The 22,949-nt window shown below is 44.6% G+C and overlaps 1 protein-coding gene across 5 annotated transcripts in view; it reads right to left on the bottom strand.

Moving 5' to 3' along the window:
- Positions 1–21,166, bottom strand: part of VWA3A (von Willebrand factor A domain containing 3A) — a 53,950-nt gene extending 32,784 nt beyond the window's left edge. For 4 of the 5 annotated variants that reach the window (XR_005031109.2, XR_005031110.2, XM_057487014.1 and 1 more), the window contains exons 1-8: positions 21,013–21,166; positions 16,857–16,944; positions 13,250–13,373; positions 9,023–9,147; positions 8,854–8,931; positions 7,193–7,247; positions 1,617–1,715; positions 74–180 (exon numbers count right to left, since the gene is read on the bottom strand). Coding sequence is in view for 3 of the 5 variants with exons in the window: in XM_057487014.1 (XP_057342997.1) it covers positions 74–180; positions 1,617–1,715; positions 7,193–7,247; positions 8,854–8,931; positions 9,023–9,147; positions 13,250–13,373; positions 16,857–16,918 (650 nt within the window). In the remaining 2 variants the exon portion in view is untranslated. Of the gene's footprint in view, positions 1–73; positions 181–1,616; positions 1,716–7,192; positions 7,248–8,853; positions 8,932–9,022; positions 9,148–13,249; positions 13,374–16,856; positions 16,945–21,012 lie in introns of those variants that run through there. The other variant, XM_057487015.1, reaches the window with a different exon arrangement.
- Positions 21,167–22,949: the final 1,783 nt, after the last annotated feature.

Raw genomic sequence — 22,949 nt, 5'->3', positions numbered from 1 at the left:
TCAAGAAAGACACCAACACTTAGGAGGTAAATGAACAAGTAAACATCCTGGCTGGGGCTGGGGAGTCACTCACGTGGACGCACTGACTTTCACAGGGTCTGGCCAGAGGGCGCTGGTGGTGGTGCCGAAGGATAGGACATACAGCTTCTCCTTGTGGCTCAGCTGCTCATCAATGAGGCTCTGCAGACAAAGGGACCTCACTGGCTCCCAGAGCCAAGGGCCACATGGAGCCTGGCTCTACCTGCTGTACTGTGGTTGGCCCCTCTGGGCTGGAGTGTGAGCTGGGCTGAAAGGGGGTCACTTGAGGCTCAGCTTAGTGGCCCCGAGCTGACTTAATGCTTTCTGCCCAGAGGGTCTCACGGGGGTATGGGATGAGCACCCTGACTGCCCATCCCAGCCTGTGTGCATGGTGGGGACAGGACATGGGCCTTCAGCCTGTGGACTGGCAGACCACCCTGGGAGGCTGTCCTCACTGCCACTGCAGGCAGATGGTGCTCTCTTAGGGCTGCTGCATGCCTGGGTCATGGGGTGTGGGTAGGATGAGCATCTTGGCTAGCGGTCTCAGCATGTGCTGTGGTTGGACCTTTAACTGTAGCACCCAGGGAGGGAGACAGGGGTTGAGGGCAGTGCTTTCTTTGCAAAGCACGTGAGTTGCTTATAAAGCAGTGGGCACAGTGCCAGCCTATCTGATGCTGTCAAGCTGTGGCTGGTAAATATCCAACAGTGAGATAACTCCTCCCTCTTTCTGGCTAGCTAGAAACTTCACCTGTGTTTCACCAACATGAGCCTGTCCTGGCTAATATTAGACCAACCCACCTGGGGGATCTTCAGAAACTCAGCCCTGAGCACTTGTCATGAAGGGGTGGTACTGTTCCCTGATACCTGCTGAGACCGGGAACAAGGGACAAGTCTGGATGACTGGCTCGTTGTAAGCCCTAGAAAGACTATGCTGCTATGGTTCCCATCCAAAGTTCCAGGGATTCCCATAAGAATATAGCCCCTTCCCATTATTTCACAGATAATACAGGGTTTTTTCATGCCACACTTTGTACCAAGCACTTAACTTGCATGAACTCCTTTCTTCCTATGGTAATCCTGTGAGGTGGCCACTGTTATCATCCCCATTGTACAGATGAGGAAACTAGGGCACAAATTAGGTAACAGGGTCACAGAGCCCAGAAATGGTAGAAGTGGCTGGGATTTGACCTCAGTCGTTTGCCTCTAGAGTTCTTAGCTTCTCTTTTATGGATATGCCAAAGAAACCAGAATAGCCATCCCGTCCAGAAAAGTCCAGGAAGACTGTGCTATGCTATGCTGGAGTCAGTGCAACTGATTACCACCTTTGTGTCCTCTTCCCAGGGAACTGAGGCTCTTGTGGCAAAGTCTAGGTAGTAGGGACTGCTGTGGTGAGAATACTAGAAGCTCACACCACAATGGAAAATGACTCCATGTTTGGGTTTTGCAGAACACAACCTATTTCTTAAACTGTAGGTGCTAATTAAGTGTGAACTGTTCTTTGTAAAACACTCCATTTTGCATTTGCTATAAACAAAGCTGGTTAGCAAATTCACAAAGGGGAGGGTGGCTCCAGGTACTTCTCTGTGCCAGAGGCTTACCATGAGGTCATTTTGGAACTCCTCTTTCTGAGGGCCACTGCTGACCGCTGACACATCAATAAGGATACCAACTCTGGTCCCCCTGATGAGGCCAAATGCCTAAAACCAAAGAGGGCATTTGAAAATAATCAGTATAGCTCTGTACTTCTCTTAAGCCTTTCACAGAGCAGCTCCCAGGAGTTGGAGCACCACCACTGCCCCCTGTTCCCCACCATCATCCTCCACTCTGCCCTGACCTCCACAAGAAGTGACAGAAGGAAGGCCCATTTTATAGAGAAAAAAGCCAAACCTGATATCCTGACTTTAGCATCATCTGCTCCTATCTCGTGGTAGCCTATTCTTTACAAGTTTTTTTCTTAATATTTACTGCCCTTTCTTATAAAGTAAGGCACATTCATTTAAAATTTTTGAAGACTGTAGAAAATCATCCTTTATAAGATAAAAAGGTTGATCTCTAATTATATCAGCTTGTTTTATTTCATTTCTCTGTATCCTTATCTATTTTCTGCCTATTATGAACTGAAGGCAGATGTGTCGAGCTCACCGGCTGCCACGGTATTTCTGTGAATTTCTAATTATATTTCCAACAGGTGCTGCATCCTATGTGCCAATACTGTGTGGCTCTGCACATGGCTGCTCGTCCTGTTACAGTGGCATTGTGCGTTGGGACTTTTATTGATAAGGAACTGGTAGTTCTCCAGAGGCAGTAGGTTCCATTTGATGCTTTCTGCCTTAAATCTGACTACTGGACACCTAATTACCCTGTTCAGTTCACTTTTCTGCTCTGAGATGAGTATTTTACATCTTGCCCACTTCTAACATTCCCTTTCTACATTCTCTCAGCAACTGACTTTGAGTCCAACTACACTAAGAAAATGGAAACAAACCAGTTTTAATCTTTCCACCCAGAATCTACCACCTGACTTGCCCCTGTGCCCACCCATTTCCCATCACAATGTGTCTAACCCCAACTATCCAAGGAAGCTCTAAGGCCAGTCCTTTGGCTATATTACTGGCTCTTCTCTTACCAAATAGGGCCTTTGCTACTATAATTGTCACTTCTCCTGGATCACCAATTCTGCCCTGTTTTTGTGATTTCCATCACTGTACAAATAGGCTTTACTACTGCCCATCTTAAAAAGGAGAGAAACCTGTCAGATCCCCACCTCTCCCTTCTGCTACCACTTCATTTCTCAACTTTCCACATGAGCAATGCTTCCTTACCTCCCAATTCTCCATGACCCACTCAAATTAGGCTCTCACCTCCCCACTCCTCTGACACCACACTTGTCAAGGTGATCGATTAGTGACCTTGCTCTTGGCAAATCCAATGGTCAAATCTAAGTTCTCAACTTTCTTGAACTCTGAGTAGATATTACACTGTTTGGCTGTGTCAAGAATTTGACAAGTTGATGCACTTAATAAATATGCTGTCTTTCAGAACACCATGTTTGCCTGCTTTTCCTTGCTTTCACTGGCCAGTCCTCACCACCCTCCTCCTCTTGAAGTCTAACTGAGACAGGGCAGAAACAGGGGACAAACATCATGATTAATTTTCCCAAAAATGCTGAGATATAAATGGCATAGTAAGAACAGGAGGGACTCCATCTCAAGGCCAAGATTCCATTCCGAAAGCAGGGAGTTAGGAGGTAAGATTCCTAACATATTCTTTGGCAATCAGACAATAACCCACCCTATCTTAAGGCAAGGCAAGCAGTCTTAATATGTTCCCAGTGCTTGAGGGAAACCACTATCTTGGAGAGGAACTGGATCAATAAATTCCTTGTGTTAAGTTTTTCTTACAGAATTATTTAGAAGAACTGACTGTAGATAGTAATAATATCTCTCACCAGAGAGAGACATAATGAGACCACAAGTCAAGCCTATGCCCAACAACCCCCACCCTACCCTTGCCCCATTCTTGAAAGCCTTAAAAGACAGAATCCTAAGCCCTTAAGGGTACTCCTCTCTGAGGTTGCCTGCACTCCTCTTTCTTCAAGCATGTACTTTTTGCCTTAAAAAATTCTCACTGCTCAACTTACTGCATTTTGTCTCTGTGCTCTTCCAGTGGTAAGCATCTCTGCTACTTTGCCATTTCATTCTATTTCCTAGAGCACAAGTCTTCACTCTCTCTGTCCTACTTCAGCTTCCTTGTTCTCTGCTGCCTGCAAGGCAGCTACCATTCCCTGTTACTCTCACTTTAATGAATTCCTTCCCTACCTACACTCCTCTGACCTGCTCGAGAATTCTTTCTCGATAAGAGTCAAGAACCCTCTCCTGTCCAGGTTGAAGTTTCCCCTGGTGTGCAGGGAGAGACCTCCCCAGATGTAGCTGTCTGACAACGTAACTACTGGACTGCCCTGGGAACTTGTTCCTGAAGATGTTGGCCATGGACCAAACAGTGTCAGTGCCTGGGAGCTTGTTAGATGCAGAATCTCAGGCTCCATCCCAGATTTGCCTAATCAGAGTCTGCATTTTCACTAGATTCCTCCACCACCACCACCCCTAGGGGATTTGGCTGTATGTTATGGTTTGACAACCACTGGGCTGGGGTTCCCTCTTCCTTTGTCTTCTGTATCTACGCCAGGGTTCGTCACTCTCAGTCCGTACTATTGACATTTTGAGCCGATGGTTCTCTATTGTGGCGAGTGCCAGTGCACAGTAAGATGTTTAGCAGCTTCCCTGGCAACCTCTCTTCCTAGTCATAACAACTGAAAATGTGTCCAGACAATGCCAAATGTCCCTGGGGTTTAAATGGCTCTGGTTGAGAACTGCTGCCAGGCACTTGGTCTCACTGCTAGGCACTGAGTCTCAGGGCTTAATATATCTGCATGCTGATAATAATCCAAGGTCCATCTGCAGGCAGAGCTGTCCTGCAGCTCCAGACGTGCATTCAACGACCTGTTCCACATCTGTCTGGACATCTAGTAAGTCTCTCTGACTTCATATGTCCAAAACAAGACCCTCTGATTTTCCTCTTCAAACCTGTTCTTCACTCAGTCTTCCCCACCTCAGTAAATGGCATTTAACATTTACCCAGGTATTCCAGCCCAAACCTATCCAATCCACCAGCAAGACCTTCTGGTTCTATCTTCAAACCATGCCCTGAATCCACCATTTCTCATCCCATCCACCCAAGCATGAGTCTAACCCACCGTCATTCTTACCTAGTCAATTTATGAAGCAGACAGAGTGATCTTTTTGAAACAAGTCAGACCATGTCACTCCCCTGATTAAAACCCTCACCTTTGGAATAAAATCTGAACTCTGCAAGGCCTCCCTGATCTGCCTCTAACATCACCTTCTCTGCTTTCCACACGGCTCACTCTGTGCTTGCTATACTGGTCTGCTTGCTGCTTCTGTAACACACCAGACTTGTTCCTGCCTCAGGACCTTTGCATTTTCTGTCTCCTCTGTCTGGAATATCCTTCCCTAGATCCCTACGTGGCTTCCTCCCCAACTTCCTTCAGGCATCTGTTCAAATGTCTCTTTGCCCATTCTGCTTAAATAGACCCCCTTTTGATATCCCACTCTCCATTCCCCTACTCTATTTTTCCTTATAGTGTGATAACTAACTGACCTTGTATATGATTTTTAATTCATACAACTGACCTTGTATATGTATGTAATTCATTGTCTGTCTAGTGGACGAGGCTGGACTACAAGCCCCATGAAGGTGGGGCTTTGTATTGGTCATCTTTATGCCCCGATCCTGGAACAGTGTCTGATACATAGTAGTCATCCAGTCAACATTTGTTATATTCATGACCCAAAATATGAGGCTTCCTAGGACATTGCCAGTCCTCAGGGGCCAGGAGTTAAAATTTGGGGACCAAATTTCTAATCCTTTTAAAATTTAAGAAAACTGTCTTTACAGCTTTTATAATTGAAAATATGCATTCCCTTAAACCTAGCCACTGAAATTCTAGACATTTAACCAGTGGAAATAACTGGATAAATACATAAGAAGGAACTGGAGCCTAGTGATGCCAGATAGTCCCATTTTTCAAGAGAACAACAGAAATAGACATAAATATGAAATATCAGGATTTTAAATCTTGGCAACTAATTCAAAAAAGATTTTGAATTATTTGAAACTATATCAAAAATATTATTTGAATTTAAGTGGCCAATAAAAACATGGCTGTGAGCCAGATTTACACTCGTCTCACTAGTTTATAAGCCCTGCTTTTATCCTCTGCAGATATGGAAACAGACACCCAGAGGAGAGAGACCACTTGTTCATGGACTTGCAACAGCAGGGCTGGGAATTGGATGCAGTGATGGCTATCTATCACCCTAGGCTGCTCAGCACCCAGAGGACTCATGTGTTTGCCTCCCTGGAGTCCAGTCTGAGCTTGTTTCATGGCTCCTCTGCAGCTCCATCAGAAAGGGTCTGGGGGAGAAGGGCCTAGCTGTTGCTGTCCCCTTTGTCAAAAGTGCCAGGACAGGTGTGATGGGGGTGGGTAGATGAGAACAACAGTCCCTAGGTGGATGCTTTTGGAGGATGTGAGGATTTCATCCCTCTGGGTTCCTTCTGCTTGGGTTACTGTGTGCAGCCAGAGGGGGCATGCCACCACTGCGACAAGCAACTGCTGACCAGTCTAAGCCAGCGAGGGTGGTTTTGGATCTGAGATGTAGGCTCTACCGTAGAATTGGCCAGAAGGGTGGCCTGAGCACCATTCTATTACCTCCTGGTCCTGTGTAGAGATGGGAGTTGGGAGAGGGGAGCATGAATTTCAGCATCTGTCTGTCCCAGGGATTAAAACAAGAGTTGAGGATTGCCTTAGGTGAAATAAATGGTGAGCCAGAAAAGTATCAGTTGGGAGAAAATAGGCTAAAACAAATAAGAAAGCAAAGCAAAGGTGAATTTTCTCACAATCACTCTTCTACCCTTTAAGTCTGAGGAAAATATTTACTAAGACTTTCAAGGAAAGCTATGTCCAGATGATCAGCCTCAGTCTTATAAATCTCACTATGCGTCTGAGGGTAAATGGTCGAGGGGACACCTGCCATTCTTACCTGCCCAGGATCTGTTTCCTTTTCTGGGAACAGCCCTCTGGCTTTCCAAGTGCAACCATATGCCTCTCTTTCTCAATCCATGAGGTTTGGTGGGGGTTACCCCATCTCCCCACTTCCCCTGTTCTCTAGTTCCAGGCCTAGTCAGTTGGTATATCTTATCCCTGTGGTGACTGGTCTAAACTGGTCCAATGAGAGTCAATCCCAGGACTTGGGAGGGTATACTGGGAAAGGTAGGGGAGGTCCCTTTCTATATGTCACTTCATCTGGTGACCTGTAAGCTTAGAGCTTCTTGTGACCACCTTCCCAAGACTGGGGAAAGCATTCCCAAGAATAAAATTAGCCCAGAAGAAAGGAGAGCCCTGAGACAAAGAGATGATACCATTTGAGCCCCTGGATACAGCTGTGTCTGGGTTTTTCATTTGGGTAGGCCAAGAAATTCCATTTTTAGTTGAAGCCAGTTGAAGGTGGAGGTCTACCATTTGCAGCTGAAATGATTCTAACAAATACAGATGGAATGAGTGGAACAGGCAAAGAATGAAATCCTTTTCTCTTACCTTCTTGCTGTCTTCTGTGAGCCACTGGAGTCTCTGTTGGTAGAGTTCAATAGCTCTGTCAAAACACCAGAAAGACTTGTCACCCAAGGTCAGCTTCATCACTGAGCTATAGCCATGCACACATGGAAGGAAGGTGCAGGTGGAATTTTTTTGATAACGTTTCTAAGACCTTAGGACAATATAAGGCAAAATCTAGCAATGAGAAAACAGAAGGTATTGGTTTTTTCAGGAGTACAGAACACAGAGGATCGTGAAAGAGATCAGGTGTGTGGATGCCACCTTTTGGTGATGCAGCGTGCAGTGTAGACTAACGTTTGGTGGAACAAGGGGTGAGGTCTGTGGATGAAGTGTTCTCATGAGGGAGGTAGAGGAACACTCTTGCTCTTCTCAAGAGAGTTTTCCTAGTGTCCTGGAGATGTCATAAATGCACAATTGAGGCAGTTCAGCAGCAGGTTCTCAGTGTAGTTGTACCAATTAACAAAAAAACTTAGTTTCCAAAAGGTAGTCAGGGAAACATCTTTTTTGAAGTTCCCTTATTGCAAACCATTCCAATGGCTGGTTGGACACAAGCATGTAACAGATATTCAAGATAAGGACTCATCCCTTGAATTTAACTGAATTACCTTCATTGGGAGCAGGTTGGATTTGGGAGCTTAGAGAAGGGAAAGGAAGGCCTTTGAATATGAAATCGTGGGGCAGTGGGTGGTGGGTAGAGTTTTAAGCCATGGAAAGAATTAAGAGTGTGAGTTTCAAAATGAGACATGCTTGTCCTTGACATCCAGCTCTGCTATTGACTAGCTGTGTGACCTTGGACAGGTGTGGTAACCTCTGTGAGTCCAGTGTCATCATCTCTAACATGAAGATAGTAATAGGACTCTATCCAGGTCAATTTGCCAAGTCAATGCACTGAAAGTCAATTCCCTGAAAACTCATTTGCCAAATGGCCAATTAATTGAATAGACTTGAACATTCCTTAAAATGCTGGCTTCATAATTAAAACCAATCAATCAAAATATTGCAGAATTCTTCCTGTTTAAACCTTCCAACCCCATAAAAATTGCTATAAAAGTTACAGTTAACACGTTTTGATAAATCTGGCAAATTGGTCAGTTAGCCATGAACTTTTGGTTAACTGGCTTGTGGGTAACACTGTATTTTGAGTTCTTGTAAGGATTAAATAAGAAAATGCATGCAACCCTTAGAATTCCTGACACATTAATAAATGTTGGTTATAACCATTTAGGAAGCCTCAGGCAAACAGCAGCCATGGGTCATGTGTTGCTGTAGTGGGGATGGAATATATATGCACTATCAAAATCTGGCTTGGGAATGGCAGCCAGCATACTTTTGACATACATTTGCAAATGTCTGATCCCAACCACTTTGTCACTGAAAGTGGTCACTCTTAACGGTTCACAGCAAGTGAAGCTGTGAGGTTTTATGTGTTCATCCAAAGGGACCACAGGTTTTAAAAGGCTGAGAAAAAACTGAGATGGTCCAACCTCTTTATCTGAGAAAAGAGGAAATGGGGGCTAGAAGTAGGAAGAGACCCACAAGGTCCCACAGAGATTGTTGTTTGAACAAAGTTACTTTCAGACTGCTGAAACGCAGTAAAGCTTGTGCTCTGCAGGTGTTGAAAGGACACTGAGAAACATACTTACTCAGAAAGCCTTGATTCAAATTGGTGGACGATCTGGGTGGAAAAGTGCATTTTCCTCATGACATTGCTGCCCTCTTCCCTGAAGAAGCAAAGTCTGTGAAGGGGTCTACAGGCCTTGGGACTGGGTGCATCACGCAGGCTTGGGGTGAGGGAAATGGCTTCAGACTTACAGGAGGGCTGTGCCCTGGCTTATCAGGTCAGCCAAGGTGAGTCTCTCAAACTTCAAACTGTGCGTTGAAAGCCAATCTTCCCAGTCCTCCCAAGCTGAAGGCTGGGTCTCATCTCCTTGCAGCCTCTGTGAGATAGAAACCAGAGTGCAGATAAAGTGAAGGTTCCTAGGGCCGGGATTCTCACCTGGCCCTGGTTGGCTAGCTCACACACACGTGTGGGCAATATGTTGTTATTGACTCTATGTAAAGAGCTCCGCCCAGCGCTCTGGGTGACACGGTGGCACGGCTGCAAGGCTGCAGGAGAGCAGAGAGAGCAGTGGCTGCAGGTAGAGAGGACCAGAGGCAGAGACTGGCTTGCTGCATGTAGACTTGCTCAGAGTGGACAGGATTCTAGTGATTGACCTGCCACAGTGGAAATAAAGTTGGGTATAAACCCTTTCACCCCAAGAACGATCTACTGTCATTTCTCTGGTCTCATTGAATCCATAGTGAACTTGCCTGGGGCTGAAACCCATTGGCAAAACAGAGTCAAACAGTAAACTGCAGAAAGAGAGTGCAAGGCTGAGGACGCCCACAGTTCCCTCCACATGGACACCCACGGGTTGCCAGCTCTGACTGGTCCCACCTGAAAGCAGTTTGTTTAAGAACTTGCCTTGCTGAGGAAACAGATGACTGCTGAGGCCTGTGCTCTGGGCCTGTTGCCCTGGAAATACCATCCTCATCCCTCACCTCATCCCCTACTGTGGCTAGACAGTTCAAGGGTCACTCACCACATCCTGCCTTGTGAGAGACTGAGTATACACACATACAATGGCCTGACTGTATATGACCATGGGACTCTGGCCCACAACCTACAGCAACCAGTGCATGAAGCCAAACCACAGCTGTACAGCAACTGGCCCAGAAGGGTCAGGACTCTGCAAGGACTACCAGCTTTCCTTACTTTCAATCCTGTCTTCAGCTCAGGACCAACTGGAGGAAGTCAATTAAACCCCAAACCAATTACATGAGACGCCTGGCTTCTAGTTGGCCCACCTCCAGCTTCCTCAGGCCACCAACTGCCTTCAGCACCTCCCTGAAGCTTCCCTCCTCCTTTTCTTTTTTCCCCACTATAAAGGTTTCCTACTCCCCTACCTGCCCTTGAGTCTCTGTCAAACAAAGGTGGCTGACCCCCTTGCTATAGCAAGTTCTGAATAAATTGCCTCTACCCATTTGGTGTTTTATTTTCACATTTGTACTCTCTGTGTTTTTGTGGGTGTATGAGTTCTGCCTCCCTATCAGTCTGAGGGGTCCTCCACAAACATTTGCAGGGACTGACGGAGGAGGGAATAGGCTTATCCTATCCATTCCAGAGGCCAGAAACAGGAGGAATGGATACTTCAAAGAATTTCCTGTCCATCACAGGAGTCTGGCCACAAGATGGACTGTGCCCCCTTGCTTGTACCTAGTGACTCCTGTATCCGCTTCCCAGTGCTAAGCTCAGGTTGTGGGTGGAGGCCTTGGTGGTGGAGCGGAAGTCATTCGTGGCAGCGTTCAGCAGTGGCGATGCTTTTTGGGAGCAGAAGGTAGAGAGAGCTGACATAGGGTTTGAGCCCACTTTGCCTTGCTTGCCTCTCCTGGAGGCCAGCACTTCTTCCTTTTTGCAATAGGAGTTTCTGAGCCCTACTATGAATGAGGTGTTGTTCCTGTGCAAACGAGAGAGAGATGTTCTTGCCTTCTTGGGGCTTACCTTCTAGTGGGGTAGATGGACTGAAGAAGAAATTGATGTACATGATTTCAGAAAGGAACATTCTATTAAGAAAATGGAGCAGGGAAATGTGCTAGAAAATGACTACAGTGGGGATGGGAGATCACTCCACTGGGCAGGAGGCAGAGGAGGCCCATTTGAGCTGAGCCCTATGCACAGTGGGAAAACACATTCCAGGCAGAAACTGGAGTTGGGAGGGGTCAGAGCGCTTAAAGAAAAGACAGGTGGTCACTGTGGTTGGAGTGTAGTGAATACAGGGTGGTGTGACACGAGAAGAGTCTGGAAAAGTGTGCAAGGCCTGGGTCAGACCAGGATTCTGCAAGAGCTTCCAGGACAATTGCTGCTGTTTGTGTGATACCCCACCGGGTCCCCAGTCTAGATTCAATGTAGGCTTCGCCTGTTTCTGGCATCTGCTTGACCCCTCAGTGGGTTCTGCTTGGGTGTTATTGGCCAGGGCTCTCACTGCACTGGGCGAAGCGGTGGACGAGGAGTTGAAAACTCTCTGCTGATGCTGGCTGAGCTCCATTAGACAGGACAGAGACTACAGAAAGAAGAAAGCATAGAGAGGAGTAGGAGAGAAGAACGGAATGCCATACACTGGGCTCTCCATTCACGAGCTTTGTGACGCTACATAAGTCACATGTCTCTTTCTTCACCTGTAACATGGGCCTTGTGAAGCCCTGGCACAGAATAGTACAAACACTTCTTGACAATGATCCTTATTTTCCCCTTACGTTTGGTCATACATAGAAAGTGTGGTCAAACTGAAACAAAGACAGTGAAAATAAAATGCTGCTATTATTATAGTCCAGGTAGATAGTATTGTGCACTGTAAGTTCTGTGCCTGAGGCCTGCTCACCCTCTGTTTCAAAGGGAAATTAGCAAGTATTGAAGATGTGTGAAAAACATGGATAATTAGTGAACACTTAAGTAGCATCTCTATGTGTCAAGTACTTTCCACATATGAACTCATTTAATTCTACAAAGTGGTTTCCACCATTAACTCCGTTTTACTGAAAAGGAGACAGAGGCCTAGAGATTTAAGTAATTAAATTTAAAAAGTCACATGACTACTCAATGGTGCAGCCAGAATTCAAACCCAAGCAGTTTTGCTCAAGTCATGCTCACAACCACACTATATTCCCTTTAAATTAGCACCAAACTGTGACCACCTTCATGAAGGATTGCAAGAGAACTGACTGCAAAGATAACGTTCTCCCCAGGTGATTCTGTGCAAAGTAAAAGAACCTGCCCTGGAAACCACCTAAAATCGCAGTCTGGTTCCCACTAGGGGAAACACTGAACTACCTCATATGAACACTAGATGCCACTCTTTTCATCTTTCAGGACTCAACCATGTCTTTGGCTGATGACACTGAGCTTGGAAGACTTATAATTCTACTTACTTTGACTTTACTTGCATTTGAGATGATCCATCACTTTTTAGGACATGGATTTCATATTATTAATATTTGAAGGTCACTATTAAGCACATTATAGATTTTGACTACAGGGCATACTCAATATATTCTGAAGTATGTGCTTTACATTGAGAATAGTTAAGATCTTTGTGTTGGGGCAAACCTCTCCCTCTTTCCCACTGCTATTCATTTATGAAGAAAAGGAGGCCCCAGCTGTGGCTGATAAGTGTAGGTGTGGTCCTTTATACCTGGGAAGTCATGAATTTGATAGGAAATTAGACTCATATCATCAACATCCGAAGTCATTGAAAGAATCCTTCAGAATCGCAAGACGACTGACATTTCCTCACTTCTTTTTAATTAAACTTGCTTTCCCATAAATGCCAATACTTGAGAAAATTAAAACATGACTACTTTCCTGATTGTTTAATTACCAGCATAAAAACTGTGTTGTTTTTGATAATCATTGTAAAGATATCATCTTTAAAACTTAGTGTAGATTATGTAGGTTGTTATAGGCCAGGCTTGCACCTGACAACCCCTTATGACAATAGCTTCTGTGTTAGGATGGACCCTGATTTCTAGACACTCCCCTCACCCTTAATGGGAAAACAGCTCATACCTTGGGGGTCAGTCAACCACAATTCTGGTTATTCTAGAGGTTAATTCTCCTGCAATAATTCTCTTGCTCTGATAGCATTTCCTGAAACTTTTTTTTTTTTAAGCTAGATGTTAGGGAATCCTAAAAGAAAAACAAATCTCATGAAGGGGAATTTTAGAATTCAATTTCTTAGTCTTCAAGCTTTGATAACATGGACAAAATCTTCATATGTTCCTAAATATTTAATGATATGGCTAAGAAGGCTATAAAATTTCTATAAACAGTATATTCTTCAGTCATTTCTGAAGGTGGGAGATTAGAGATGAATGCTTCACTAATTTTTCTTTAGTCCTGAGATCCTTTGTGAAGAAATAAATACCCAGAATTTAACACATTCTGTATCCTCTGACTCTGATTTAGTAGGCACGGTGAGTTAGTGAAAGCACTATGGTTTTTACCAGTAAGTCCTGGGTCTGGTTAACATGTGTAACCAGAAGTCCATTGTCTGGATTTGGGCCAAGTCCACTGATATCCTTCTGGTTCAATTGCTTCTTTGCATGTCTGTCATTGTTTCTCCTCATGCTACAAAACATAAAGTGATTTGATCAATGCCCCAGCCCTGGACATTGACTCCACACTGCCAGGGCCTCCAGAAACCTTTCTATTATTTCTTTGCAGTAACGGGGAAGGGCTCCTGCAGAGTCCTGATAAAATGTGGACTCTAGCTTCATAAGACATTATATTCTACTGTTTTGTTAGTTAGAAAACTGAAGCCTTCAAGCATAAGATGATATGATGATCATTTACCCAGTTGTACTTTAAGATGGGTGTGTTTCCCCCTTAACTCCCATGAGCAAAATATTGTTGTTTTCATTTGAAAAATTAGAGAAGCTGTGGAACCAGGGGGAAGATGGCGGCATAAGTAGAGCAGGGGAAATCTCCCAAAACCATATATATTTTTGAAAGTACAACAAATAAATCTATGCCTAACAGAGAGACCAGAGGATACCATACAACATCCAGGCTACATCTACACCTGCAAGAACTCAGCATCTCACAGAGGGGGTAAGATATAAGCTGCAGCCTGCCGGGACCCAAGTGCTCCCCCCATTCCAGCCCACTGGCGGGAGGAGAGGAGTCGGACTGGGGAGGGAGTGGAAGCCCAGGACTGCTAAACACCCAGCCCTAGTCATCCACACCGGGAGCACAGACACACAGTGCGTGGTGTGCTGGATATTAGGGAAACGGAAAGGTAAAACCTGTGAGCAGGTCCCCGAAGCTGGCTCCCCTGGGACAAAAGAAAAGTGAGTGCTTTTTGAAAGTCTCAAAGGGACAGGGGTGCCACAGCTGGACAGAACCATCCTGGCATACTCAGGCCAGCAGCTGGGAATCCTGGGGAACTTCAGGTGCCCTAACCCCCTGGGTGGCAATGCAGCTCTGAAGCCCCTCATGGCGATAAGCAGCCTGCTGTTCATTCTCCCTCCCATGTGGCCCCGGCAGAGCAGCCTGGGAGTGGCCGTGCCCACAGTAGCTGCCCAGAGCCTCCTCCCAGTGCACAGCCACCCAGGCCAGACCTGGGGCCACCGCTGGCGCACGGCTGCCCTACTCAGGCAGAGGTGCGAAGGGGCGCCATTCTCACAGGAGAGCACACCCGGCATGCCTGCCTCTCCCCGCAGAGCTCTGGGCTGCCCCGCCAGCTTCAGCTCAGAAAATTAACCTGGAGTCTGCTCCCGGTGTGTGGGTAATCAGCACAGGCAGCAGAGAAGGGCAAGGTGACCAGCAAGCAGGAAGGGACTTTGTTCTCTCAGCTGACACACATGCCACCTGCCTACAACTATCTCTATCACCATGAAAAGGCAGAAGAATTTGTTCCAGTACAGAATCACCCAGACAACCCCTGAGAGAGGACTGGGGGAGATAGATTTAACCAATCTTCCTGAAAAAGAAATAAAAATACAGGTCATAACCATGCTGATGGACCTGCAGAGAAATATGCAAGAGCTAAAAGATAAAGTTGGGAGGGAGAATACGGAAATAAAACAATCTCTGGAAGGACTTAAGAGCAGAGTGGATGAGGTGCAAGAGGCCGTTAGTGGAATAGAAATCAGAGAACAGGAATACAGAGAAGCTGAGGCAGAGACAGATAAAAGGATCTCCAGGAATGAAAGAATATTAAGAGAACTGTGTGACCAATCCAAACACAACAATATTCGCATTATAGGGGTACCAGAAGAAAAGAGAGAAAATGGAATAGAAAGTGTCTTTGAAGAAATAATTGCTGAAAACTTCTCCAAACTGGGGGAGGAAATAGTCTTTCGGACCATGGAAGCCCACAGAGCTCCCAACACAGGGGACCCAAGGAGGACAACAGCAAGACATATAATAATTAAAATGGCAAAGATCAAAGATAAGGACAGAGTATTAAAGGCAGCCAGAGAGAGAAAAAAGGTCACCTACAAAGGAAAACCCATCAGGCTATCATCACACTTCTCAACAGAAACCTTACAGGCCAGAAGAGAATGGCATGATATATTTAATGTAGTAAAACAGAAGGGCCTTTACCCAAGAATACTGTATCCAACACGATTATCATTTAAATATGAAGGAGGGATTAAACAATTCCCAGACAAGCAAAAGGTGAGGGAATTTGCCTCCCACAAACCACCTCTACAGTATATTTTAAAGGGACTGCTCTAGATGGAAGCACTCCTAAGGCTAAATAGATGTCACCATAGAAAATAAAATCACACCAAAGAAAGCAGACCAACCAAATACTAACTAAAGGCAAAAAAATAAAATCAACTATGCACAAAAGAAGTTAAAGGAAATACAAAAGAGTGCAGATTAAAACACCCAACATATAAAGAATGGAGGAGGAGGAATAAGAAGGGAGAGAAATAAAGAATCATCAGACAGTGTTTATAATAGCTTAATAAGCAAGTTAAGTTAGAAGATTAGATAGTGAAGGAGCTACCCTTGAACCTTTGGTAACCACAAATCTAAAGCCTGCAATGGCAATAAGTACATATCTTTCAATAATCACCCTAAATGTAAATGGACTGAATGCACCAATCAAAAGACACAGAGTAATAGAATGGATAAAAAAGCAAGACCCGTCTATATGCTGCTTACAAGAAACTCACCTCAGACCCAAAGACACACACAGACTAAAAGTCAAGGGATGGAAAAAGCTATTTCATGCAAACAACAGGGAGAAAAAAGCAGGTGTTGCAGTACTTGTATCAGACAAAATAGACTTCAAAGCAAAGAAAGTAACAAGAGATAAAGAAGAACATTACATAATGATAAAGGGCTAAGTCCAACAAGAGGATATAACCATTATAAATACATATGCACCCAATACAGGAGCACCCATATATGTGAAAGAAATACTAACAGAATTAAAGGAGGAAATAGAATGCAATGCATTCATTCCAGGAGACTTCAACACACCACTCACTTCAAAGGACAGATCCACCAGACAGAAAATAAGTAAGGACACAGAGGCACTGAACAACACATAGAATAGATGGACCTAATAGACATCTACAGAACTCTACACCCAAAAGCAGCAGGATACACATTCTTCTCAAGTGCACATGGAACATTTTCCAGAATAGACCACATAGTAGGCCATAAAAAGAGCCTCAGTAAATTCAAAAAGATTGAAATTCCACCAACCAACTTTTCAGACCACAAAGGTATAAAACTAGAAATTAATTGTACAAAGAAAACAAAAAGGCTCACAAACACATGGAGGCTTAACAACATGCTCCTAAATAATCAATGGATCAATGACAAAATTAAAATAGAGATCAAGCAATATATGGAGACAAATAACAACAACAGCACAAAGCCCCAACTTCTGTGGGATGCAGCGAAGGCAGTTCTAAGAGGAAAGTATATAGCAATCCAGGCCTACTTAAAGAAGGAAGAACAATCCCAAATGAATAGTATACAGTCACAATTATTGAGATTGGAAAAAGAAGAAAAAATGAGGCCCAAAGTCAGCAGAGGGAGGGACATATTAAAAATCAGAGATGAAAAATTAGAGAAGCTGCTTACCAATGATCTTCCAGAAATTTATTATCTCGGCCATGGAAGACATGACTAGTATGCATAGCCATTATGAAAACACCCAATGCTTATTTTCCTGTGGTGGAGAAGAATATCAGGAAAGAGAAGTGTAAATGCATCTATATTTGCTCAACTTCTTCAACCTATCATTCAGTAAATATTTACTGAATACATGCTGGGTATCAGGCTTTGTGCTAGATGCTAAAGATACAACAGTGAAAAGATAACAAAGGTTTCTCACCTTCGGCACTTTGCCATTTTGGACAGGGTAAGTCTGTGCTGTGAGGCCGTCCTGTCCTGGGAACTGCAGGATGTTCAGCAGCCTCCTGGCCTCTGCCCACTTGATGCCAGCAGCAGCCCTGCCCCGACTTGTGACAACCAAAAATGTCTCTAGACCTGTCCTAATGTCTCCTTGTTGAAACAATCATTCCCAGATAAGAACCCCTGAGCTAGACACCTGTCCTTGCAGAGCTTCCATTCTAGAGGGGGAGACTGATGTTAAAAATTAAATATAGTAATTATAGATTGTAGAAAATGCTAAGAAAGTAGTAAACATGATGGTATGATAGAAAATAATCAGGAAAGGGATCTACTTTGCATGGCTAAGGTGGTCCTTGAAGGTGACTTCAACTTAAGACCTTCTTGAAGGATAGCAAGAAGGTGGCCGTGTTAAAAGTGTGTGAAGGCTGCACTAGGCAGAGAGGATGGCAAGTGATGGTAATGATCTCAAGAAGGGGGAGGGGAGAGGAAAAATAGTGAGATGAGGCTGAGCTCTTTGAGAACTGCATCTGCACTCGAAGGGCTGAGTCCCTGTAGCCCACTCCTCACAGCTCATTCCATCAGTGGTAGACAGGTACAAGGTGGATCAATCAGATCCTCTCTCTGGAATTTGGAAGTTAAGAGCTGTGGGGCCACCATGAGCATTTGGTGGAAAAGACTGTCTTCAGAGGAAAGTGGAATGAATGCTCATTCCCTGCCTTGCTTTCCCTGGGCTATTCTCTCCTGGATTCCTCCTCCCTCTCTGTTGCCCCTTTCGGTCTCCTTTGCAGGCTAAACCTCCTCTGTGTGAGCATTTTAAGTCAGTTCCTTGAGGCTAAATCATGCATACTCTTTAATTTCTCCTCTTTTCTTAGGCAAACTTATCCTTGTCCACGGCCTCAATGACCACGTATATATCAATGAGACCCAATCGTATGTCAAAAGCCTAGACCTCTCACTCTGACTCTAGACCTCTGTATATTCACTAACATTAGATATTTCCATCTGGAGTAGCTCAAACTCAACATGTTCAAGGTTGAATGTATATGCCTTACAAACCTATCCTATTCTCATTGTTCTCTAGCTTAGAGAAAAGAGCCACTATCCATCCACTTCTGAGTCAGAAACCTAGGAATTATTCTGGACACCTCATTCCACATATCCTTTCTATCACCTGACATTGTTCATTTAACCTATCTCAAATCTCTCCACTTGTCTGTCTCCACTGACATTCCTCATGTCCAAGCTATCATCTTCTGTGCCATAGGCAAATGCAGCAGACCCTGACTGGCCCCCTACACTTCTCTCTGAAGTCACAGTGATCTATTGAAAACACAAACACAATGTCAGGTCCCCCTTCTCCCTCCTGCTTAACCCTGTTCAAACTTAACACTTTCTAGGATGCAGACTGAGATCCTTCTGCAGGTCTGGCTGTTGCCCACCTACCTCTCCTGCTTTCCCACTGCTCTTTGTGTGCCCCAACCCCTTTCCCTTGGAGGAATGCTACACAGTTCCTTTAACCATGGGGCCATTTCATGTACTATCTTTACTCTGGAACATCCCCTCTCCTCCCATTCATTCTTGACATTTCAATTCAAATGTCACTTCCACGGGAGTCTTCCCACCATCCTGCTCTACTTCAGGTTCCTTTGTGTTATGTAAACTTTCATAGGACTGTGTTCCTTTCGGCAGCATACTTAATTTAGAATCATACATTCATTAGTGTGATTTTTTAAAACTGGGGTCTCTTTCCCATTAGACTGTAAGTTACATGAAAGAAGGAATGCTGACAATATCTTGATAGGTGGGGAGGTGAAGGGGGAGAAGGAGTTTGAGAAAATGCTTTGGTTCTTGAATTTCTAATTACTGATCCCAGGTACTTGTGAGAACTGACTACCTTTTCTGCTCTTGGGTTCCATGAGATGTCCCTATTCCTTATAATTCCCTATTTTTTTTTGCATCAGCTAGCTCATATAGCTTTCTCTTACTTGCAACCAAAAAATACTGGCTGACACACAGCAAGAAACTCTAAATGGAGTTGTAGCATGAACATTAGAGTGTGTTCTTATGAAACCATTAAATAGACTAATGGTTGACAACTTGCTTTTCTCTTTTGGGTCTTTAATCTTTTACTCAGAGGATGCTGTTATCTGGGAAGCACCAGGTTAATGTGGCAATGTCTTAAAAGACAACTGGCTTTACTTCAGTATGCTTTGCTGGGAGACTCAAGTGGCAGAGACTGTTGAAATACAAATGCCTCTAGAATGTTGGACACCCCACCATATTTCAGTTCCCTTTTTCAGAGAGTGTTTAATGAACTTAATGAATTCAGAGGCCTGCAGGACTGGATTCTGGGATGACCTTAGTGGGGTGATGGAGGATGATTTGGACAGCCTAAAAGTAACAAAGCAGAGTGGTAGGCTAGAAAGAGCAGTGGACTTTTGGGTTCCTTTTCTGCAAAATGGAACGGGGGTAACAGTAAATGCCCTCCCTACTTCAACTTCATTGCCAAGTGGATCAAATGAAGCTGAGAATGTAAAAAAGCTTTGCAAAATAGAACATACTATAAAAATGTAGAATACCATTAAAAAATGTGCTGCATCTTTAAGCACTTTGGCATATGACACTTAAGCAATTGTTCATTCCGTGAACATTTAGAGTGTCTGGCAGGTGCCAGGGGAAGCTGGTACTGGGGAGGCTTAGCTGAAGGGCACAGGACACAACTCTAACCCTCAGGCATTTGCTCAAATGAAACCTCATTAGAGAGGTCTTCTTTGATTACTCCATTTCAAACAGTAACCCCTCCACCCTGATTTGTTTTCTCCCTTAGCACATTTTGTCATCTGATATTCCATATGTTTACTTATTTACTTACTGGCTGTCTCTCCTTCTTTCTCCCCGACCCATCTACCCACTAGCAGTAAGATCTGCAAGGGTAGGGACTTAGTTATGTTCACTACTAGAATCCTTTTGTTTGATCACTGCCTAGAACATAGCAGCTGCTCAAAAAACATTTGTTGAATGAATGTACTCAGAGCAGATTAAGGGTTTAGACAAACGTGAGCCGCATTACCCTGGAGAGTGGTCACAGATGGGGAAGAGTCATGCAAACCAGTCCTTGGGAGACAGCATCTTGGTCAAAGGAGAGAAGTAGAAGCCCTGATGAGTGGATAAAAGAAAACCTTCAGCATTTCCTGGTTTGTTAACCACTGGATCTAGGATTCTCTAACTGTCCAGGATAAAGTCATTCCCAGGGTTTGCATTTTTAAGTGCCAAATAAGCTCTAGTCTTGCCCCCATCCAGTCCATTTTACATCTGCTGCCAGGATGGTTTTCTGATATGCAGAGTTTTTCATATGGCTCCGTTTGTAACCCTGCCATGGCTCTTCAAGGCCACAGCTAATCAAGTCGAACCTTCACAAGGTTATCATTCCTTCAGGATCTGTTCCTACCTCTCATTCTTGTCTCCCAGCCTTCTATGTTGCCCCACAACCCCTACTTACACACACCTTGCTATTTCACACCCTTCTTTGCACAGGCTGGACCTACTTCTAGAAATGCCCCTTGCCCTTTCTATTTGACAAGAAAACCTAGTAACTCTTCCCTGAAACCCATTTGCTACTCCCAACCCCCATGGAGGAAATCATGTCCTCCTCTTACTGCCCCCTGGCTGTCTTACACCAAGTTGTCATGGTCTTTCTTCAGAACAGCCCCTTTACTTCCTTGTCTACTGTTGAACCCCCAGCACCTGGCACAATGCCTGGCATGTAGGGAATAGAAACTTAAGACCCCAGGCTCCCTAAATCTTTCTCATCCAGTCCAGAGCTTAGTGTCTGGGCCTCTCCAACCTTCTCTTACCACCTAGTCAACCCTTGGGACACCCTTACCTGCATTTCTGCATTTACTTGTCCATCTTTGGGAGAAGGATCTCTGGTCATCCCAGGATTGTGCTTTTCCTGGTTTCCACTTCTAGTTCCTCCAAACTCCTCCAAGCAACTTAACAGTGGAGCTTGCACTGCTGGGAAGTGTTAGCTGGTCTCCCGGGTAACAGACTGCACCACTGCAGCTTGAGGCAGGGATAGAGAAAAACCTTCCTTACCCCAGGGAAGAAATTACCATTTTGTTGTTGAGAACAACCTCTCCCTAGGCACTCTGCTTTTTTCCACCCCACAAAAGCTTGCAAGCTGGATCTGGACCTCTTTTCTAATTTTAGAGCCTCTGGGTCAGCAGAAAACGATGGTTTAGACCAGTAGAGCCCTTGTGCCTGCTGCCTTCCTGGTAGAACTGAATAAAGATAGCAGAGCGCCTGCGACATGTGTGAATGGCAGTAACCTTCTCTTCCTCCTGATTCCCTGGGGTCCTCCAAACACACTCCATGAGAGAGGTGTGGCAGTCCATTAATCCCTGCCAGGTCCAGACCTACCCAAAGCTGTACTACAGCAGCAGGGTCAGGGACCTCTTAGCATCAGAAAAGATCACCTACTGCAGTGGTTCCCAAACCCAGGTGCCTATTAGAATCCTCTGGGCTATTTGCTAGGAAAACATACATACATTCTCATCTGGGAGTTTGATGCAGAACTGTCGCAAAGTGTGGGAACATGGATCTTCAGTAATGGCTCCAGGTGATTATGATGTAACCAGCCTTTGGTCCATAATTGGGGGCCTCTTCAACTTCTTTTACGCGAAGTTGAGAGACAAAGTGATGTACCCAGTGTTAACCAGCTTGTAAGTGGCTAAGGGAGCTGCAGTTAATCTTATCCAGGTCATTCCTCAACATTGTGTTCACTTTCTGAACTTTTAATTTTATAATTTAGAACATGCACAGCTTGTGGGTACTCATCGTATGGTAGAGAACCCCTTCAGATGTTGACCCCAGCAGTGGCTTCTACAGGCCAGATCAGAAACAAAACCCCTCAAAATGGAAAGTGTTTCCCTACCACTAGTCACTCTGGGTAGAATAGTCATGGACTGAGAATAGCATGTGTAGTCCAGGGCCTTTGGTCAACACTAACAAGCCAGGAGAGGAGGAGGATCAGAAAGAGGGAAGGAAGTTGGAACACAAAAGAGTCACAAGAGGCTGACAGCAACCGACCAATGGCTACTCTGAATAAGAGGTGAGGGTCCTTGTGCCCATTTTATTGGAAATCCTGGGTAGAAGGGCCTGGCTGGCTTTGATGCACCATTTTTGGAGACATGGAGGCCAAAAACAATTTACCAACCTCACAACTTCCTTTGTTCCCGGATACATGGATTTTCAATGTGTTGTAAGAGGTAAAACCCAACACTGAAGTTATTGTTACTGCTTAATGAATTTTCTACTTAAATTTACATGACACACATACTCTGAATATATTTGTGCCAGCCATATAAAGCAGGTAAGATTTTCAGGCTGTATGAACAAGAGGAAAGCTATGTGTGGGTACCAACTTTCTCAGCTCTCCTCAGACTGTATGCAGCTCAGGTCTTTCTTTTACCTTAGGTTTTTGGGACCTGATCAGTGTCAACTCCTCCCTGGTCTGTATTTAGGATCTTTTACCTGGTCCCATTACCCAAAATATATTTGCTATGGTCTGAATGTTTTGTCCCCCCACCCCAAAGTTCTCACATTGGAAACCTTCCCCCTAAAGTGATGTTATTAGCAGATGGGGCCTTTGTAAGGTAACTGGGTTGCGAGGTAAAGCTCTCATGAATGGGATTAGTGCCTTTATGAAAATGGCTGACAAAGCTTCCTAGCCTCTTCCACATGGGAGGATACAGGAAGTCTACAACCAGAAGACAGCCCTTACCTAACTATGCTGACACCCTGATCTTGAACTTTTAGCCT

This window comes from Manis pentadactyla, chromosome 10 (genome assembly GCF_030020395.1).
Source record: "Manis pentadactyla isolate mManPen7 chromosome 10, mManPen7.hap1, whole genome shotgun sequence".
Lineage (NCBI taxonomy): Eukaryota > Metazoa > Chordata > Mammalia > Pholidota > Manidae > Manis > Manis pentadactyla.
Note: the sequence above shows the minus strand (reverse complement) of the source record. Positions and strands in the feature narration are given on the sequence as shown.